This window comes from Pleurodeles waltl, chromosome 7 (genome assembly GCF_031143425.1).
Source record: "Pleurodeles waltl isolate 20211129_DDA chromosome 7, aPleWal1.hap1.20221129, whole genome shotgun sequence".
Lineage (NCBI taxonomy): Eukaryota > Metazoa > Chordata > Amphibia > Caudata > Salamandridae > Pleurodeles > Pleurodeles waltl.
Window position 1 is genome coordinate 173,638,433 of NC_090446.1, and position 12,101 is coordinate 173,650,533.

Genomic DNA, 12,101 nt, shown 5'->3' on the forward strand with positions numbered 1-12,101 from the left:
TTTATAGATTTCTCCTTCCCCCTTGGGGGTTCTGATGCCTTACGTTTTCCCATGACCTGAGCCGCCTATGTAGTGCTTCGGCTCTATGAACCAGTCGACAATATGTATTTATGAAAGAAATTAAAAGAAGGACTGGTGGGGGTAGACCTAGTTAGTACTATTATCTTCTCGTATGACAACGTTAGCTATAAATTTTACACTATAGGTACAAACACACCTCTTGCAAAATGTGAAGAGGCAGAGGCCCAGCCTAGCCCCACTCCGAAATCTATCAGGTAATGATAAAAGAGTTACAACAATAAAGAGAGAGTATCGTCTTAGGGCCCTCTATAAAAAGACCTTTTTTAGGGGTAAATGTCAAGACAGTACCTTCAGGCAGCCATACATGTGAGTTGCCAAATCCAAACGACTTTGGATGAATGTCAGGGGGGTGGCCCAGCCCTGCCTCTTCCTGGCAATGACGGGCAAGGACGGGCCCGTCCTTGGCCCGGGCTTCGCCCGGGCACGTCCCGCGCGGCGGGAGCGCTGTTTTAGTTTTAAAGGGCTCCTGCCCCTGACACACCTCCTGGGACTTCTGACGCGCTTCCCCTTCTGTTTCTATAATAAACATAAATCATTTTTTGAGATTAGCTACCCATCATGTCATTCACACTGCTTGGCAAGAAAACCTTTTCGGTGTTATTGTGCTCTGAAAAAGTTAACATCATGGATCATATTGGTACCGCTCCCTAGGATATTCCTGTGTACTCATACACTGCTTCCTAGAATGTGCTTGCGAAGATTCCTTCTGACGGTGCAGATGTCTAGGGTTTCAGTGTTGTTTTGTAAACGTTTTAAGTATTTATGGGGTTCCATACACCTGTTAAGTCTGTCTGAGACCATGAAAAGGGTAGAGTCTGTTCATTTAGTATACTTGAAGGGACTCAAGTAAAGGGGAGTACAACATCCTGTTTATCACTCTAAAGAAAACTATCTAAAAGAGACATTTGCTTACCTGCATAGGGAAATAAATGTAACTTAACAATATATATTTTTTCATATGCAGAGAGCAGCAACAACACTGGATGAAAAAATTGAAACTGTGCGGAAGAAAAGAAAAAGTCAGGTGAGGAAACAAAGTACCTGCTAGATATCATAAAAGGGAACTGTGGGATTTCTGAACGAATACAATAATGACACTGAAGGGTAGCAAGAGGCTGCAGAAAAATGGCATGCCACCAGAGTTTTTGTGCCACTGAGTAGTAGTAGAACATGTGGGTCACTGAATGTGTAAAGAACTAGAATGTCATTGAAATAAAGCCTAGGCTTTTAACCCCCACAATACCATTTGGAAAGTAGCAGCCAGTGAAAGCATTTGAGGATGCGGCAGCAAAGGGTGGTTGGCGCAAAACTGTGGTATAAAGAAGCTGGGGAGGTGCAGCAGAGGGCATTGGTGCACAGCATGATAGCAGTTTGTCCAAGCAGGGACTGCATGGATGCAGGGACCAAAAGGCAGCATTGGGCCACAAACAGCGGATTTAAGCAGGGACTGCCAGGCTCTGGATTGCTGCAGAATAGGAAGAGGGCTGAATTATTTGGGATAGTGAGTGACTGTACATGGGGACATCCGATTGTCAGTAGAGATGGCTCCGTTTTTAAGGTGGCCTTAAACTTAATTGGGAGGTCTGTGTAGATTGAATAGAAGCTCAGGGAAGCCCTTAATTAGGATATTATCAGAAAGTATGGTGTTACAGCACAAGTTAACAGAGCTTTGAAGCATTTGAAATCCATGCGTTTTTGGATGCCCTCCGGTTTAAGACCAAATGGCTTTGTCACTGCCCTCTGGTATTATAGTTTTACATATCTGCGGTCTTTTCCAGGAAAAGTCATCTAAAGACTCCAAGCAAATGAAGACCGGAGGTGATGAAGAAGAGCAGGAAGTAAAGAGTGAGGAGGAGGAGGAGGAGGAGGAAGAAGAAGAAAGAGAGGAGGGAGAAAGTGGCATGGAGGAAGGTGATGAGGAGGCAGAGGAAGTGGCAGCAGATGAAGAGGACGACATTTCTGAATCTGAATTTTCATCCGCAGATGAGAGCGTGTTGACAAAAGCAGGTATAGAGTTCACCCTGCAGTTCTCTTTCCAGCCTTGGGGTTAATACAGACTCTGTTCACAGCTTACCATAATTCATGAAATATAACAAACGTTTATCATCTCTTAAGCATGTTTGGGGCATGAGGACATGTTGCTTCCTCTACCAGTGTGGGGATTATGATTTGACTAGTCCCTCCAAGCCTTGGTAGGGCAGAGTTGATTGTAATATTCTTAAATTGATTTCACACTTGTAATTACCTTTAAGGCCGGAGCAGACCCGTGAGTTCCTTCAGAATCACAAAATGACCCGCCTTTGGATGAGTAGTTAGTTTCCTACAAAAATAATAACCATAGAGCTAGGTGCAAGCATGACTAATATTGGGTGTTCTTTTGTGACTAACATGGTAACATCCCCTCCACCCCTAGTTTCCAGATTGTGGTATGTGAACCACTCTTGGATCGTCCTCTCCGGTGTTTAGTTCTCCCCCATGCTCGCCTGTTTTAATTTACTACACCACAAAGTTCTTGAACATAATCTTGCATTTCAGCAGCCCTAACCTGGGTAAAATGCAGACCCTATTGTGAAATGGCACCAACACATTTCATCTTTGCATACATACATTTTTTGGTATTAGTTACAATGTAACAAAGGCAGTGTGCAACACATCTGTCGTACCTGTTCCTGTAGAAGATCCCAGTAAACACACGTCTTCAACATCTACAGGTCTATACCAACTGCAACATTGTCAAAATTGAAGTGAGATCAGATTTCTGTAATATATCAAAGCTCGGTATGATCAAATGTAGCCCATATCTACTGAGAATGGCGCATGACCGAAATTATTGCCATTAGCTAGATGCCCCCCCCCCCCACACAGTCTTCATCATTGTCTCTATCGGTGCCTCTTTTGTGACCGATATGCTGGATCATCTGACTGTGGCTCAGAGATGTGCTCTTTTCTGTCCCTTCTCTGTGTGAAAAAGTCTGCCTTTAGCTATGTGCAAGTTTGTTTCTCTGCTTCCCTCTCTTGTTTAACCTAGCCTACACTTATTATTTCTTTCCCTGGTTTCCATGCTTACAGACACTCTGAAAGTAAAGGAGCAGAAGAGGAAGAAGAAGGCAGGTGCAGAGGTCTGTAGAAAATCTATGCACTTTAATTCATAATTGAAATCAGTACTATTGGAAACATTAAGGGTGGAAGCACTTGGGATTGATAATATGGGAGATCATTGTAGGTAGCTATGGTGAGATTGGACTTCAGAGGTAAGAAGAAACTTGGCATAATGTGAATTAGGGATATTGGGAGGTGCAATAAAATACATGGAATGGGAATGATACAAGCAAGTTTAGGAGAGGACGTGTTAGGAGGCAGGAGATGGTTGTGTGGAAGGTGTAGATTTATAGATTGTGCAGGGGTAGTGAGCATGATGCATGTAATCTGACAGCAGATACTCTGTCTGCACCTCACTGACTGTATGACGCATTACAACTCAAGTTGATGTTTGAACATCCTTGTTTGACAATAGAAAGTGTACGTTCCTTTACCATTATGTTTGAAAGCAACACTGGATTGGAGCAATAAAATAGATAAAAAAAAGTCTATTCCATGAAAAGAGAGCGGTGACTAGTGAGAACCATAATGTTGGTGGCACGTACAGCTGTAGATACCCTCGCTCTGTATACTCCTGTCATCTGTTGGGCCTGGATGTTTCCAGGTTATTTTTATTTTAAGTTGTTTTCATGTCCACAATGCACCAGGACCAAGACTCTACCTCAAATTGTTTTCATCTGCCATCAGGTTTGATTGGCAGCTCCTCTACACATTCATGAATTGCCAACTCTGTTGGCTTGCTCTGTGCATATGACCGCCAGCACTGGGAGAAACTGGAGGAGCTCAACAAACATCTCCCTGAGGTCATCAGGAAAAGAGACCAGGAACTGGCAGCCAAGGGCAAGGTAATTTCCAGTGCAAATATAGTGTGTGCAGTGGATGCTTTGGGCGCAGCCTCACAGGATATATACACCAGTGTCCTCTTGCAGGGTAATGCTTGGCACTTAATTTCTAGCTTTAAGCCAGAAGTGCAACAACATCTACTTAACGTGCCCCTTCGGTGGGGAGCATCTTTTCAGCCTACAGTCGATGAGATGTTTGAGAAGACTCAGAAGTTCACAGAAAGAAACAGCGCATTGTTTTCCCTTCAGAACTCTATGCCTCAATCTACATTTTGTAAGCACATACCAGAGGGTTTACCAAAATGCCATTGTCTCTACTCCCCCTAGAGACAGTGCTACCAACACCAGCAGCAGCCGTTTTAGAATACTCAGCCCTCCAAGACACTTGGTTGAGGTGGATACAGGGGCAGTGAGCAAAGCGAGAGGAAATGTGTCAAAGCATTTGACTGGGTGAGCTGGAGGTTTCTTGAGGCTGTCGCTGGCCAGATCAGACTAGGAGAAGAAATGAGAGTGGATTCCAGTGAAAGAGTGGATATAAGTGCCCCAGCAGTGGATTCCTTTGGAAGAGTGGATAAAAGTGCCCCAGCGCATCTGTCAGTGAAAGAACAGAGTCCTACCCGGGGTTCCTGCTCCAGAGCAGACAAAGCTGTAAGACCCCTTCCCCCAGCCTCTTATGTCTTAATGGTGAAAGCCTAGGCCATAAAAAGAAAGGCCTACACCAACATTAAAGAGATACCATTCTCTAAGTTGGAGCACCAGCAGTATCTCTTCTCCGATTATGGTTTACTTTCCCTGACGCCAAGTCTTCATACTATCAGATCTAGAGCAACTGGACAAGTGTCAGGGATTCTAAATGTAAAAATCCCACCGGAAACAGTGGCTAATACACAACTACTCCCCCCATTTAGGTAGGAATCAAACTTGATTTGGTAATTGGATCTGAACTTAACGAACAAAGTAAGTCTGCAGAGCGAACAATTTGCCTAACCGCCGAAATCTGACATATAAAGACCTGAGGGCCTGCAGCACATAAATGTGTTAAAAATTAATGTTATACTAAGAGTCCAATATATCTTTCAAACACATACTGTCAGTTTTCTCATATGTTATACATAAATTATGCAGAAGGGTGTGGATTTTGTAATGGTGCTGAGTGAGAACGTCTGTCCTGTGAAGAGTCTTGATGGTTTCTAGAGAAGTGGGTGGTGGCCTCCTATATTATTAAAGTGCAGCACAAATCACGATTATCCTGGATTGGACAGTAAGGAAGAGGGAGAAGAAATGGCGGTTAGTGAATATAAAATTTCCTAGATATCGTGAAGGGACGTTTCAGTTGTATTAAGGACACGAAGACAAGTATTATGCTTTCTCTTTCCTTTTATTTACCACCCAGCAGCCTTAAACATCAACAGAAAGCTACCAAGAGTGTTTAGAAAGAAAATTCCAAAAGCCATAGAGAGGATCCTATACATATAAGCAGTGTCAAGCAAAAGCACTCTGTGTGCGAAGAGTTCTTCAACGACATTTCTTCAATAGACCCGTTTCTGGTTAGACCCTAGAAAGCTGAACTGCAAGAACAGCATCCACAATGTCCCAAGAGATTGATCAATACAATGCTGTATGCAAAACTATATGAAGAATACATCATCAAATACAATTACTTTTACCAGACAATTAATATAACAACTCAAGCAATTGAGTTGTTATATTATCATTTCTAATGATCAAACAAAGATATTCATCCTTACTCCTGTAGATGGACCCATAGCATGCGGGAGAACAGGCATATGATAAGAAAAGTTTGGGCTGTATAATCCTCGCCTCCGTGTCCTTAATAGAACTGAAACTTTCCTTCACAATAGCTAGTACATTTGAAATTTTATGTCAGAACCGGAGGCTCAAATTGTGCTATCTTAAAGCTGGTTGACAATTGGAGAAGCAATGCCTTTGATGGGTTTGAAATAGACTGTCATAAACTTGGAGTCTGAAGACCAATCTGATGCTCCGAGAATATCTTCTAGACTGCCAACAAGGGAAGTGGTCTTTGAAGCCGCCCCCCCCCCCACCCCCCCACACCCCCACAGCCCAGCTGGCTCCAAAAATAGCTGTGTAAATACCAGCCTCTTGGAGCACCCACCAAACCCATTGGGCAATGGTCGTTGTCAACACCAACTTGAATGTTTTTTAAGAGTCAAAAAGAGTTATGTACCTTAAGGCTGATATTTTTCGGTCATAGATTCATAGGCAACGAACCACACATAGGTTAGTGTGATCTGGAAAAAATGGAGAATGTACTACTCTGATATTAGATTTGGTCCTTCTGGAAATGGTGAAGTGAATGGCACCATGTCGGGCCTAAACATACGTGCAGTATCATTGAGGGCCTGGACATCCGAGACCCTCCTACAGGATATAAGAAACAAAAGAATGGCTAACTAACCTGTCAATTTGTTGCGGGACAAGTATTGGTTATCTTATTAAGATACTGTAGGAAGTTGGCTCTGTATGTACTATTTCAAAGGAAGGAATAGCATGCACAGAGTCCAAGGGTTCCCCTTAGAGGTAAAATAGTGGTAAAAAGAGATAATACTAATGCTCTATTTTGTGGTAGTGTGGTCGAGCAGTAGGCTTATCCAAGGAGTAGTGTTAAGCATTTGTTGTACATACACATAGACAATAAATGAGGTACACACACTCAGAGACAAATCCAGCCAATAGGTTTTGTTATAGAAAAATATCTTTTCTTAGTTTATTTTAAGAACCACAGGTTCAAATTTAACATGTAATATCTTGTTTGAAAGGTATTGCAGGTAAGTACATTAGGAACTTTGAATCATTTCAATTGCATGTATACTTTTCAAGTTATTCACAAATAGCTATTTCAAAAGTGGACACAGTGCAATTTTCACAGTTCCTGGGGGAGGTAAGTATTTGTTAGTTTTACCAGGTAAGTAAGACACTTACAGGGTTCAGTTCTTGGTCCAAGGTAGCCCACCGTTGGGGGTTCAGAGCAACCCCAAAGTTACCACACCAGCAGCTCAGGGCCGGTCAGGTGCAGAGTTCAAAGTGGTGCCCAAAACGCATAGGCTTCAATGGAGAGAAGGGGGTGCCCCGGTTCCAGTCTGCCAGCAGGTAAGTACCGGCGTCTTCGGAGGGCAGACCAGGGGGGTTTTGTAGGGCACAAGGGGGGACACAAGCCCACACAGAAATTTCACCCTCAGCGGCGCGGGGGCGGCCGGGTGCAGTGTTAGAACAAGCGTCGGGTTCGCAATGGAAGTCAATGAGAGATCAAGGGATCTCTTCAGCGCTGCAGGCAGGCAAGGGGGGGGCTTCCTCGGGGAAACCTCCACTTGGGCAAGGGAGAGGGACTCCTGGGGGTCACTTCTGCAGTGAAAGTCCGGTCCTTCAGGTCCTGGGGGCTGCGGGTGCAGGGTCTTTTCCAGGCGTCGGGACTTAGGTTTCAGAGAGTCGCGGTCAGGGGAAGCCTCGGGATTCCCTCTGCAGGCGGCGCTGTGGGAGCTCAGGGGGGACAGGTTTTGGTACTCACAGTCGTAGAGTAGTCCGGGGGTCCTCCCTGAAGTGTTGGTTCTCCACCAGCCGAGTCGGGGTCGCCGGGTGCAGTGTTGCAAGTCTCACGCTTCTTGCGGGGAGATTGCAGGGTTCTTTAAAGCTGCTCCTTTGGATAAAGTTGCAGGCTTTTTGGAGCAGGTCCGCTGTCCTCGGGAGTTTCTTGTCGTCGTCGAAGCAGGGCAGTCCTCAGAGGATTCAGAGGTCGCTGGTCCCTTTGGAAGGCGTCGCTGGAGCAGAGTTCTTTGGAAGGCAGGAGACAGGCCGGTGAGTTTCTGGAGCCAAGGCAGTTGTTGTCTTCTGGTCTTCCTCTGCAGGGGTTTTCAGCTAGGCAGTCCTTCTTCTTGTAGTTGCAGGAATCTAATTTTCTAGGGTTCAGGGTAGCCCTTAAATACTAAATTTAAGGGCGTGTTTAGGTCTGGGGGGTTAGTAGCCAATGGCTACTAGCCCTGAGGGTGGGTACACCCTCTTTGTGCCTCCTCCCAAGGGGAGGGGGTCACAATCCTAACCCTATTGGGGGAATCCTCCATCTGCAAGATGGAGGATTTCTAAAAGTTAGAGTCACCTCAGCTCAGGACACCTTAGGGGCTGTCCTGACTGGCCAGTGACTCCTCCTTGTTATTCTCATTATTTTCTCCGGCCTTGCCGCCAAAAGTGGGGGCCGGGGCCGGAGGGGGCGGGCAACTCCACTAGCTGGAGTGTCCTGCGGTGCTGTGACAAAGGGGTGAGCCTTTGAGGCTCACCGCCAGGTGTTACAGCTCCTGCCTGGGGGAGGTGTTAGCATCTCCACCCAGTGCAGGCTTTGTTACTGGCCTCAGAGTGACAAAGGCACTCTCCCCATGGGGCCAGCAACATGTCTCTAGTGTGGCAGGCTGCTGGAACTAGTCAGCCTACACAGACAGTCGGTTAAGTTTCAGGGGGCACCTCTAAGGTGCCCTCTGGGGTGTATTTTGCAATAAAATGTACACTGGCATCAGTGTGAATTTATTGTGCTGAGAAGTTTGATACCGAACTTCTCAGTTTTCAGTGTAGCCATTATGGTGCTGTGGAGTTCGTGCAAAACAGACTCCCAGACCATATACTCCTATGGCTACCCTGCACTTACAATGTCTAAGGTTTTGTTTAGACACTGTAGGGGCACAGTGCTCATGCACTGGTACCCTCACCCATGGTATAGTGCACCCTGCCTTAGGGCTGTAAGGCCTGCTAGAGGGGTGTCTTACCTATACTGCATAGGCAGTGAGAGGCTGGCATGGCACCCTGAGGGGAGTGCAATGTCGACTTACTCATTTTGTTCTCACTAGCACACACAAGCTGGCAAGCAGTGTGTCTGTGCTGAGTGAGAGGTCTCCAGGGTGGCATAAGACATGCTGCAGCCCTTAGAGACCTTCCTTGGCATCAGGGCCCTTGGTACTAGAAGTACCAGTTACAAGGGACTTATCTGGATGCCAGGGTCTGCCAATTGTGGATACAAAAGTACAGGTTAGGGAAAGAACACTGGTGCTGGGGCCTGGTTAGCAGGCCTCCGGACACTTTCAATTGTAAACATAGCATCAGCAAAGGCAAAAAGTCAGGGGGCAACCATGCCAAGGAGGCATTTCCTTACAGATACCAACATCCTCTGCACCGCATTTACATACAATAAATGAGGAATAACGTGGTTCAGGAGGAACAGAGAGGTGAACGCCCTGCAGTAGCCTACAAACCAAGGGATGTTCCCCTACAGGTATGCCATTCCAAAGTCCATGCCACGCAGAAATGGCATATCTGCATGCATTTATAGTACAAAATGCCAGACTCTTGTTAGCAAATGCTGACAAAAAGGTGTCAAACTGCCCTGAATCTGCCCACCTGGGATCCAGGTTCTGTCCAGACACCAGTGTGACCATTGATGCCAGACTGATCCATAATTTTTGACTGTAGAGTCAGCCCAGGCCTTCCGAACAAAAGTCCTGAGATTTCCCAACATCCCCTGCAGTCTTCCAGGCCATCAATTGGAGAGTCCCATCCTGAACCAGTTGGTACAGTGAGTTCAGATGATCTGTCAGAAGTTGAGGAGTCCGGGGAAGAGTGATTGGAAAATCCATAAAAAAGTTCCAGAAGAGCTGAAAACCACACTTGCGACCTCCAGACAGGTGCTGCTAAGATCACTTCTGCCGACGTACTAACGCTGTGAGCCTGGTGATCATGGAAAAGGGAGGAAACGCATATCCCTTGAACTGGCTCCAGTCCTGGAGTAAGGCATCCCTCGCCTCCGCCAGGGGATCGGGGTGCCAATGGAAGAACTGAGGCAGTTGATGATTGAGCTTTGACGTGAAGAGATCCACCTGATACGGACTCCAGTGGTCTATAACGTCTGGAAGAGAAGAGGATCCAGCTTCTACACACTGTAATCCTTCAGGTGTCTGGATTGCCAGTCCCCGTCTGATTGAATTTCCCTGGCAGATACTCCACTGTAATGAACAGATCGTTCTGCAAGCAGTGATTCCAGAACTCTTTAGTTAGATCAGCTAGGACCCTGTGTTGCTGAGTTGATTTGTGTAATGCACTGCAGAGATGTTGCCCATCTTTCACAGGATGGAGCAGGACGCTTTGTCCACCACCAGTCAGACTTCTAATTGCAAACAAACCAGCTAGAAGTTCCAGGCAGTTGATATGCAGCGATTATTCGGATCACTGTCCTCCTGTAGTAATATCCCCACAGCATGCGCCCCATCCATGACAACTGTCATCTTTCGATCACTGAATCTGGGGGTGTCCCGAAGATGGCCTTGCCGTTCCATGCATACATGCATGTGATTGAGCCACCATTGAAATTCCATCCTGGCCTCTGGTGAAAGGGAGATCTCTTGCACTATATGTCAAGCTCCTCCTGAGATGTAGAGCCTTCAGTCATTGAAGAGCTTAGTAAAGAAGCGGGTACAGGAAAATTACTTGAATGGATGATGATAGTAGATCTCTGATCCTACATGGTGGAGGGAGAATTTCTATTTCTTTAACGTCTTCCTGTACCTTTTTTTTTTTTTTTTAACTTGGTCACCTCCACTTTTTGCATGGAAATTGATGCAGTTTTCACTAGTAGTGCACTGGGTTCCTGCTATCCATGTCTCCAGTGCCACATCTCTTCCCCTAAAACTGCAATTTTCCCCGATTGGCAATACTTTTGGCACCCCAGTAAGTCCCTAGTAAATGGTACTCCTCGTAACTAGGGCATGGGTACCAACGAGGGTCCCCAAGGGCTGCAGCATGTATTGTGCCACCCTCAGGGACCCCTCTCCTAGGACTTATAGACTGCCATTGCAGGCTGCGTGTCTTGATGCAACGAAAAGCGAAAACACAACATGGCACACAGCCTGTGTCATGCCCCCTAAACACTGCATTTAATATTTGCAAGTTACCCCTATAGCCGGCTTTACAGCTCTAAGGCAGGTTGAATTATATTACATGTATGGACATATCTGCTAGAGCAGATATGCCCCTGCTATGTCTTTGTCGATTCTTGGACATAGTAAGTGAACAGAGAAGCCATTTTAGGTACATGTGCTGAACACTGACTCCTTCCAGAAACTGCAACATTTCCACGGCTGTGCATCCTCTGGGATCAGCAAGACTTCAGATGCACCAGGAAGCCAGAAGGAGTCTCCCTTGGAGTAAAGGAGTCACTCCCCTGCATCTGCAGGCACCTACAGCAATGAAGTCCAGCTCCGTGGATCCTACAACACAGGTGGTGGTCCGGAGTGGTCCCGTTGGTCCACTCTGTTGTCTGTCCATTGTAGGAGTCGGTGAGCCCTTGTCTCTCCTTCAGGACAGTACCCCTGTGCCCCGGGCACCAAGGCTTGTTGATTCCTACTCCAAGGGATCTTCAGGTCCCAAGTAGCCCAAGCCTCCAGCACTTCAACCTTCCAAGGACCGTCTCCTCCCTACTGCTCCAATGACAAAGGCTCCTCTCCAGGTGTGCTGATTGGATCTTACAACTTACTGTGCCTGCTGCCAGTGGGTTGCCTGTGGGGGCTGCAACTGCTTCTTCTGGCTCTCCTGACTGCCAAGGGTCAGCCGGGACTCCACTCCAAGGGTTGAGTCCCCTGCACCTTGGTGGTCCTCTTCAACCTTGCAACTCCTCTTTTGCTCCAACTTGCATTTGCCAAGGCTTGTTGGTGGTCCTCCTGGCCACTGACCAACTGCAACCCGGTGACCGACGTGGGGCATCATCTACATGACTCCAAGAACTTCTCTGCAGCTCCTGGGCTCTACAGCTGATCTACCTCCCCCGTCGACCCGGATCTTCATCCACAGAAGGGTGGGTAGTGACTCCTGCCTCGTCTGGACACTCCTTCATGGACTTGACTCTGTCTCCTTCTTTTACAGGTCCTCTTCTTCCAGAATCCACCTTTGGGTTCCTCTGGTCTGGTCCTGTTCTTGCAAAGTCCCTTTTCTAAGTACTGTTGTTAGTACTTGGGAAGACCAGGTACTTATCCCTGGAGAGTCCTGGCTTCCTAGACACTGTCTTCATTC

At 46.5% G+C, this 12,101-nt stretch overlaps 1 protein-coding gene across 1 annotated transcript in view; it reads left to right on the top strand.

Moving 5' to 3' along the window:
• The window catches only part of DDX27 (DEAD-box helicase 27), a 240,072-nt gene that overhangs the window by 62,726 nt on the left and 165,245 nt on the right, over nt 1-12,101 (top strand). The window contains exons 3-5 of the mRNA XM_069243478.1: nt 1,046-1,105; nt 1,860-2,088; nt 3,151-3,200. Of these exons, the coding sequence (XP_069099579.1) occupies nt 1,046-1,105; nt 1,860-2,088; nt 3,151-3,200 (339 nt within the window). The remainder of the gene's footprint in view (nt 1-1,045; nt 1,106-1,859; nt 2,089-3,150; nt 3,201-12,101) is intronic.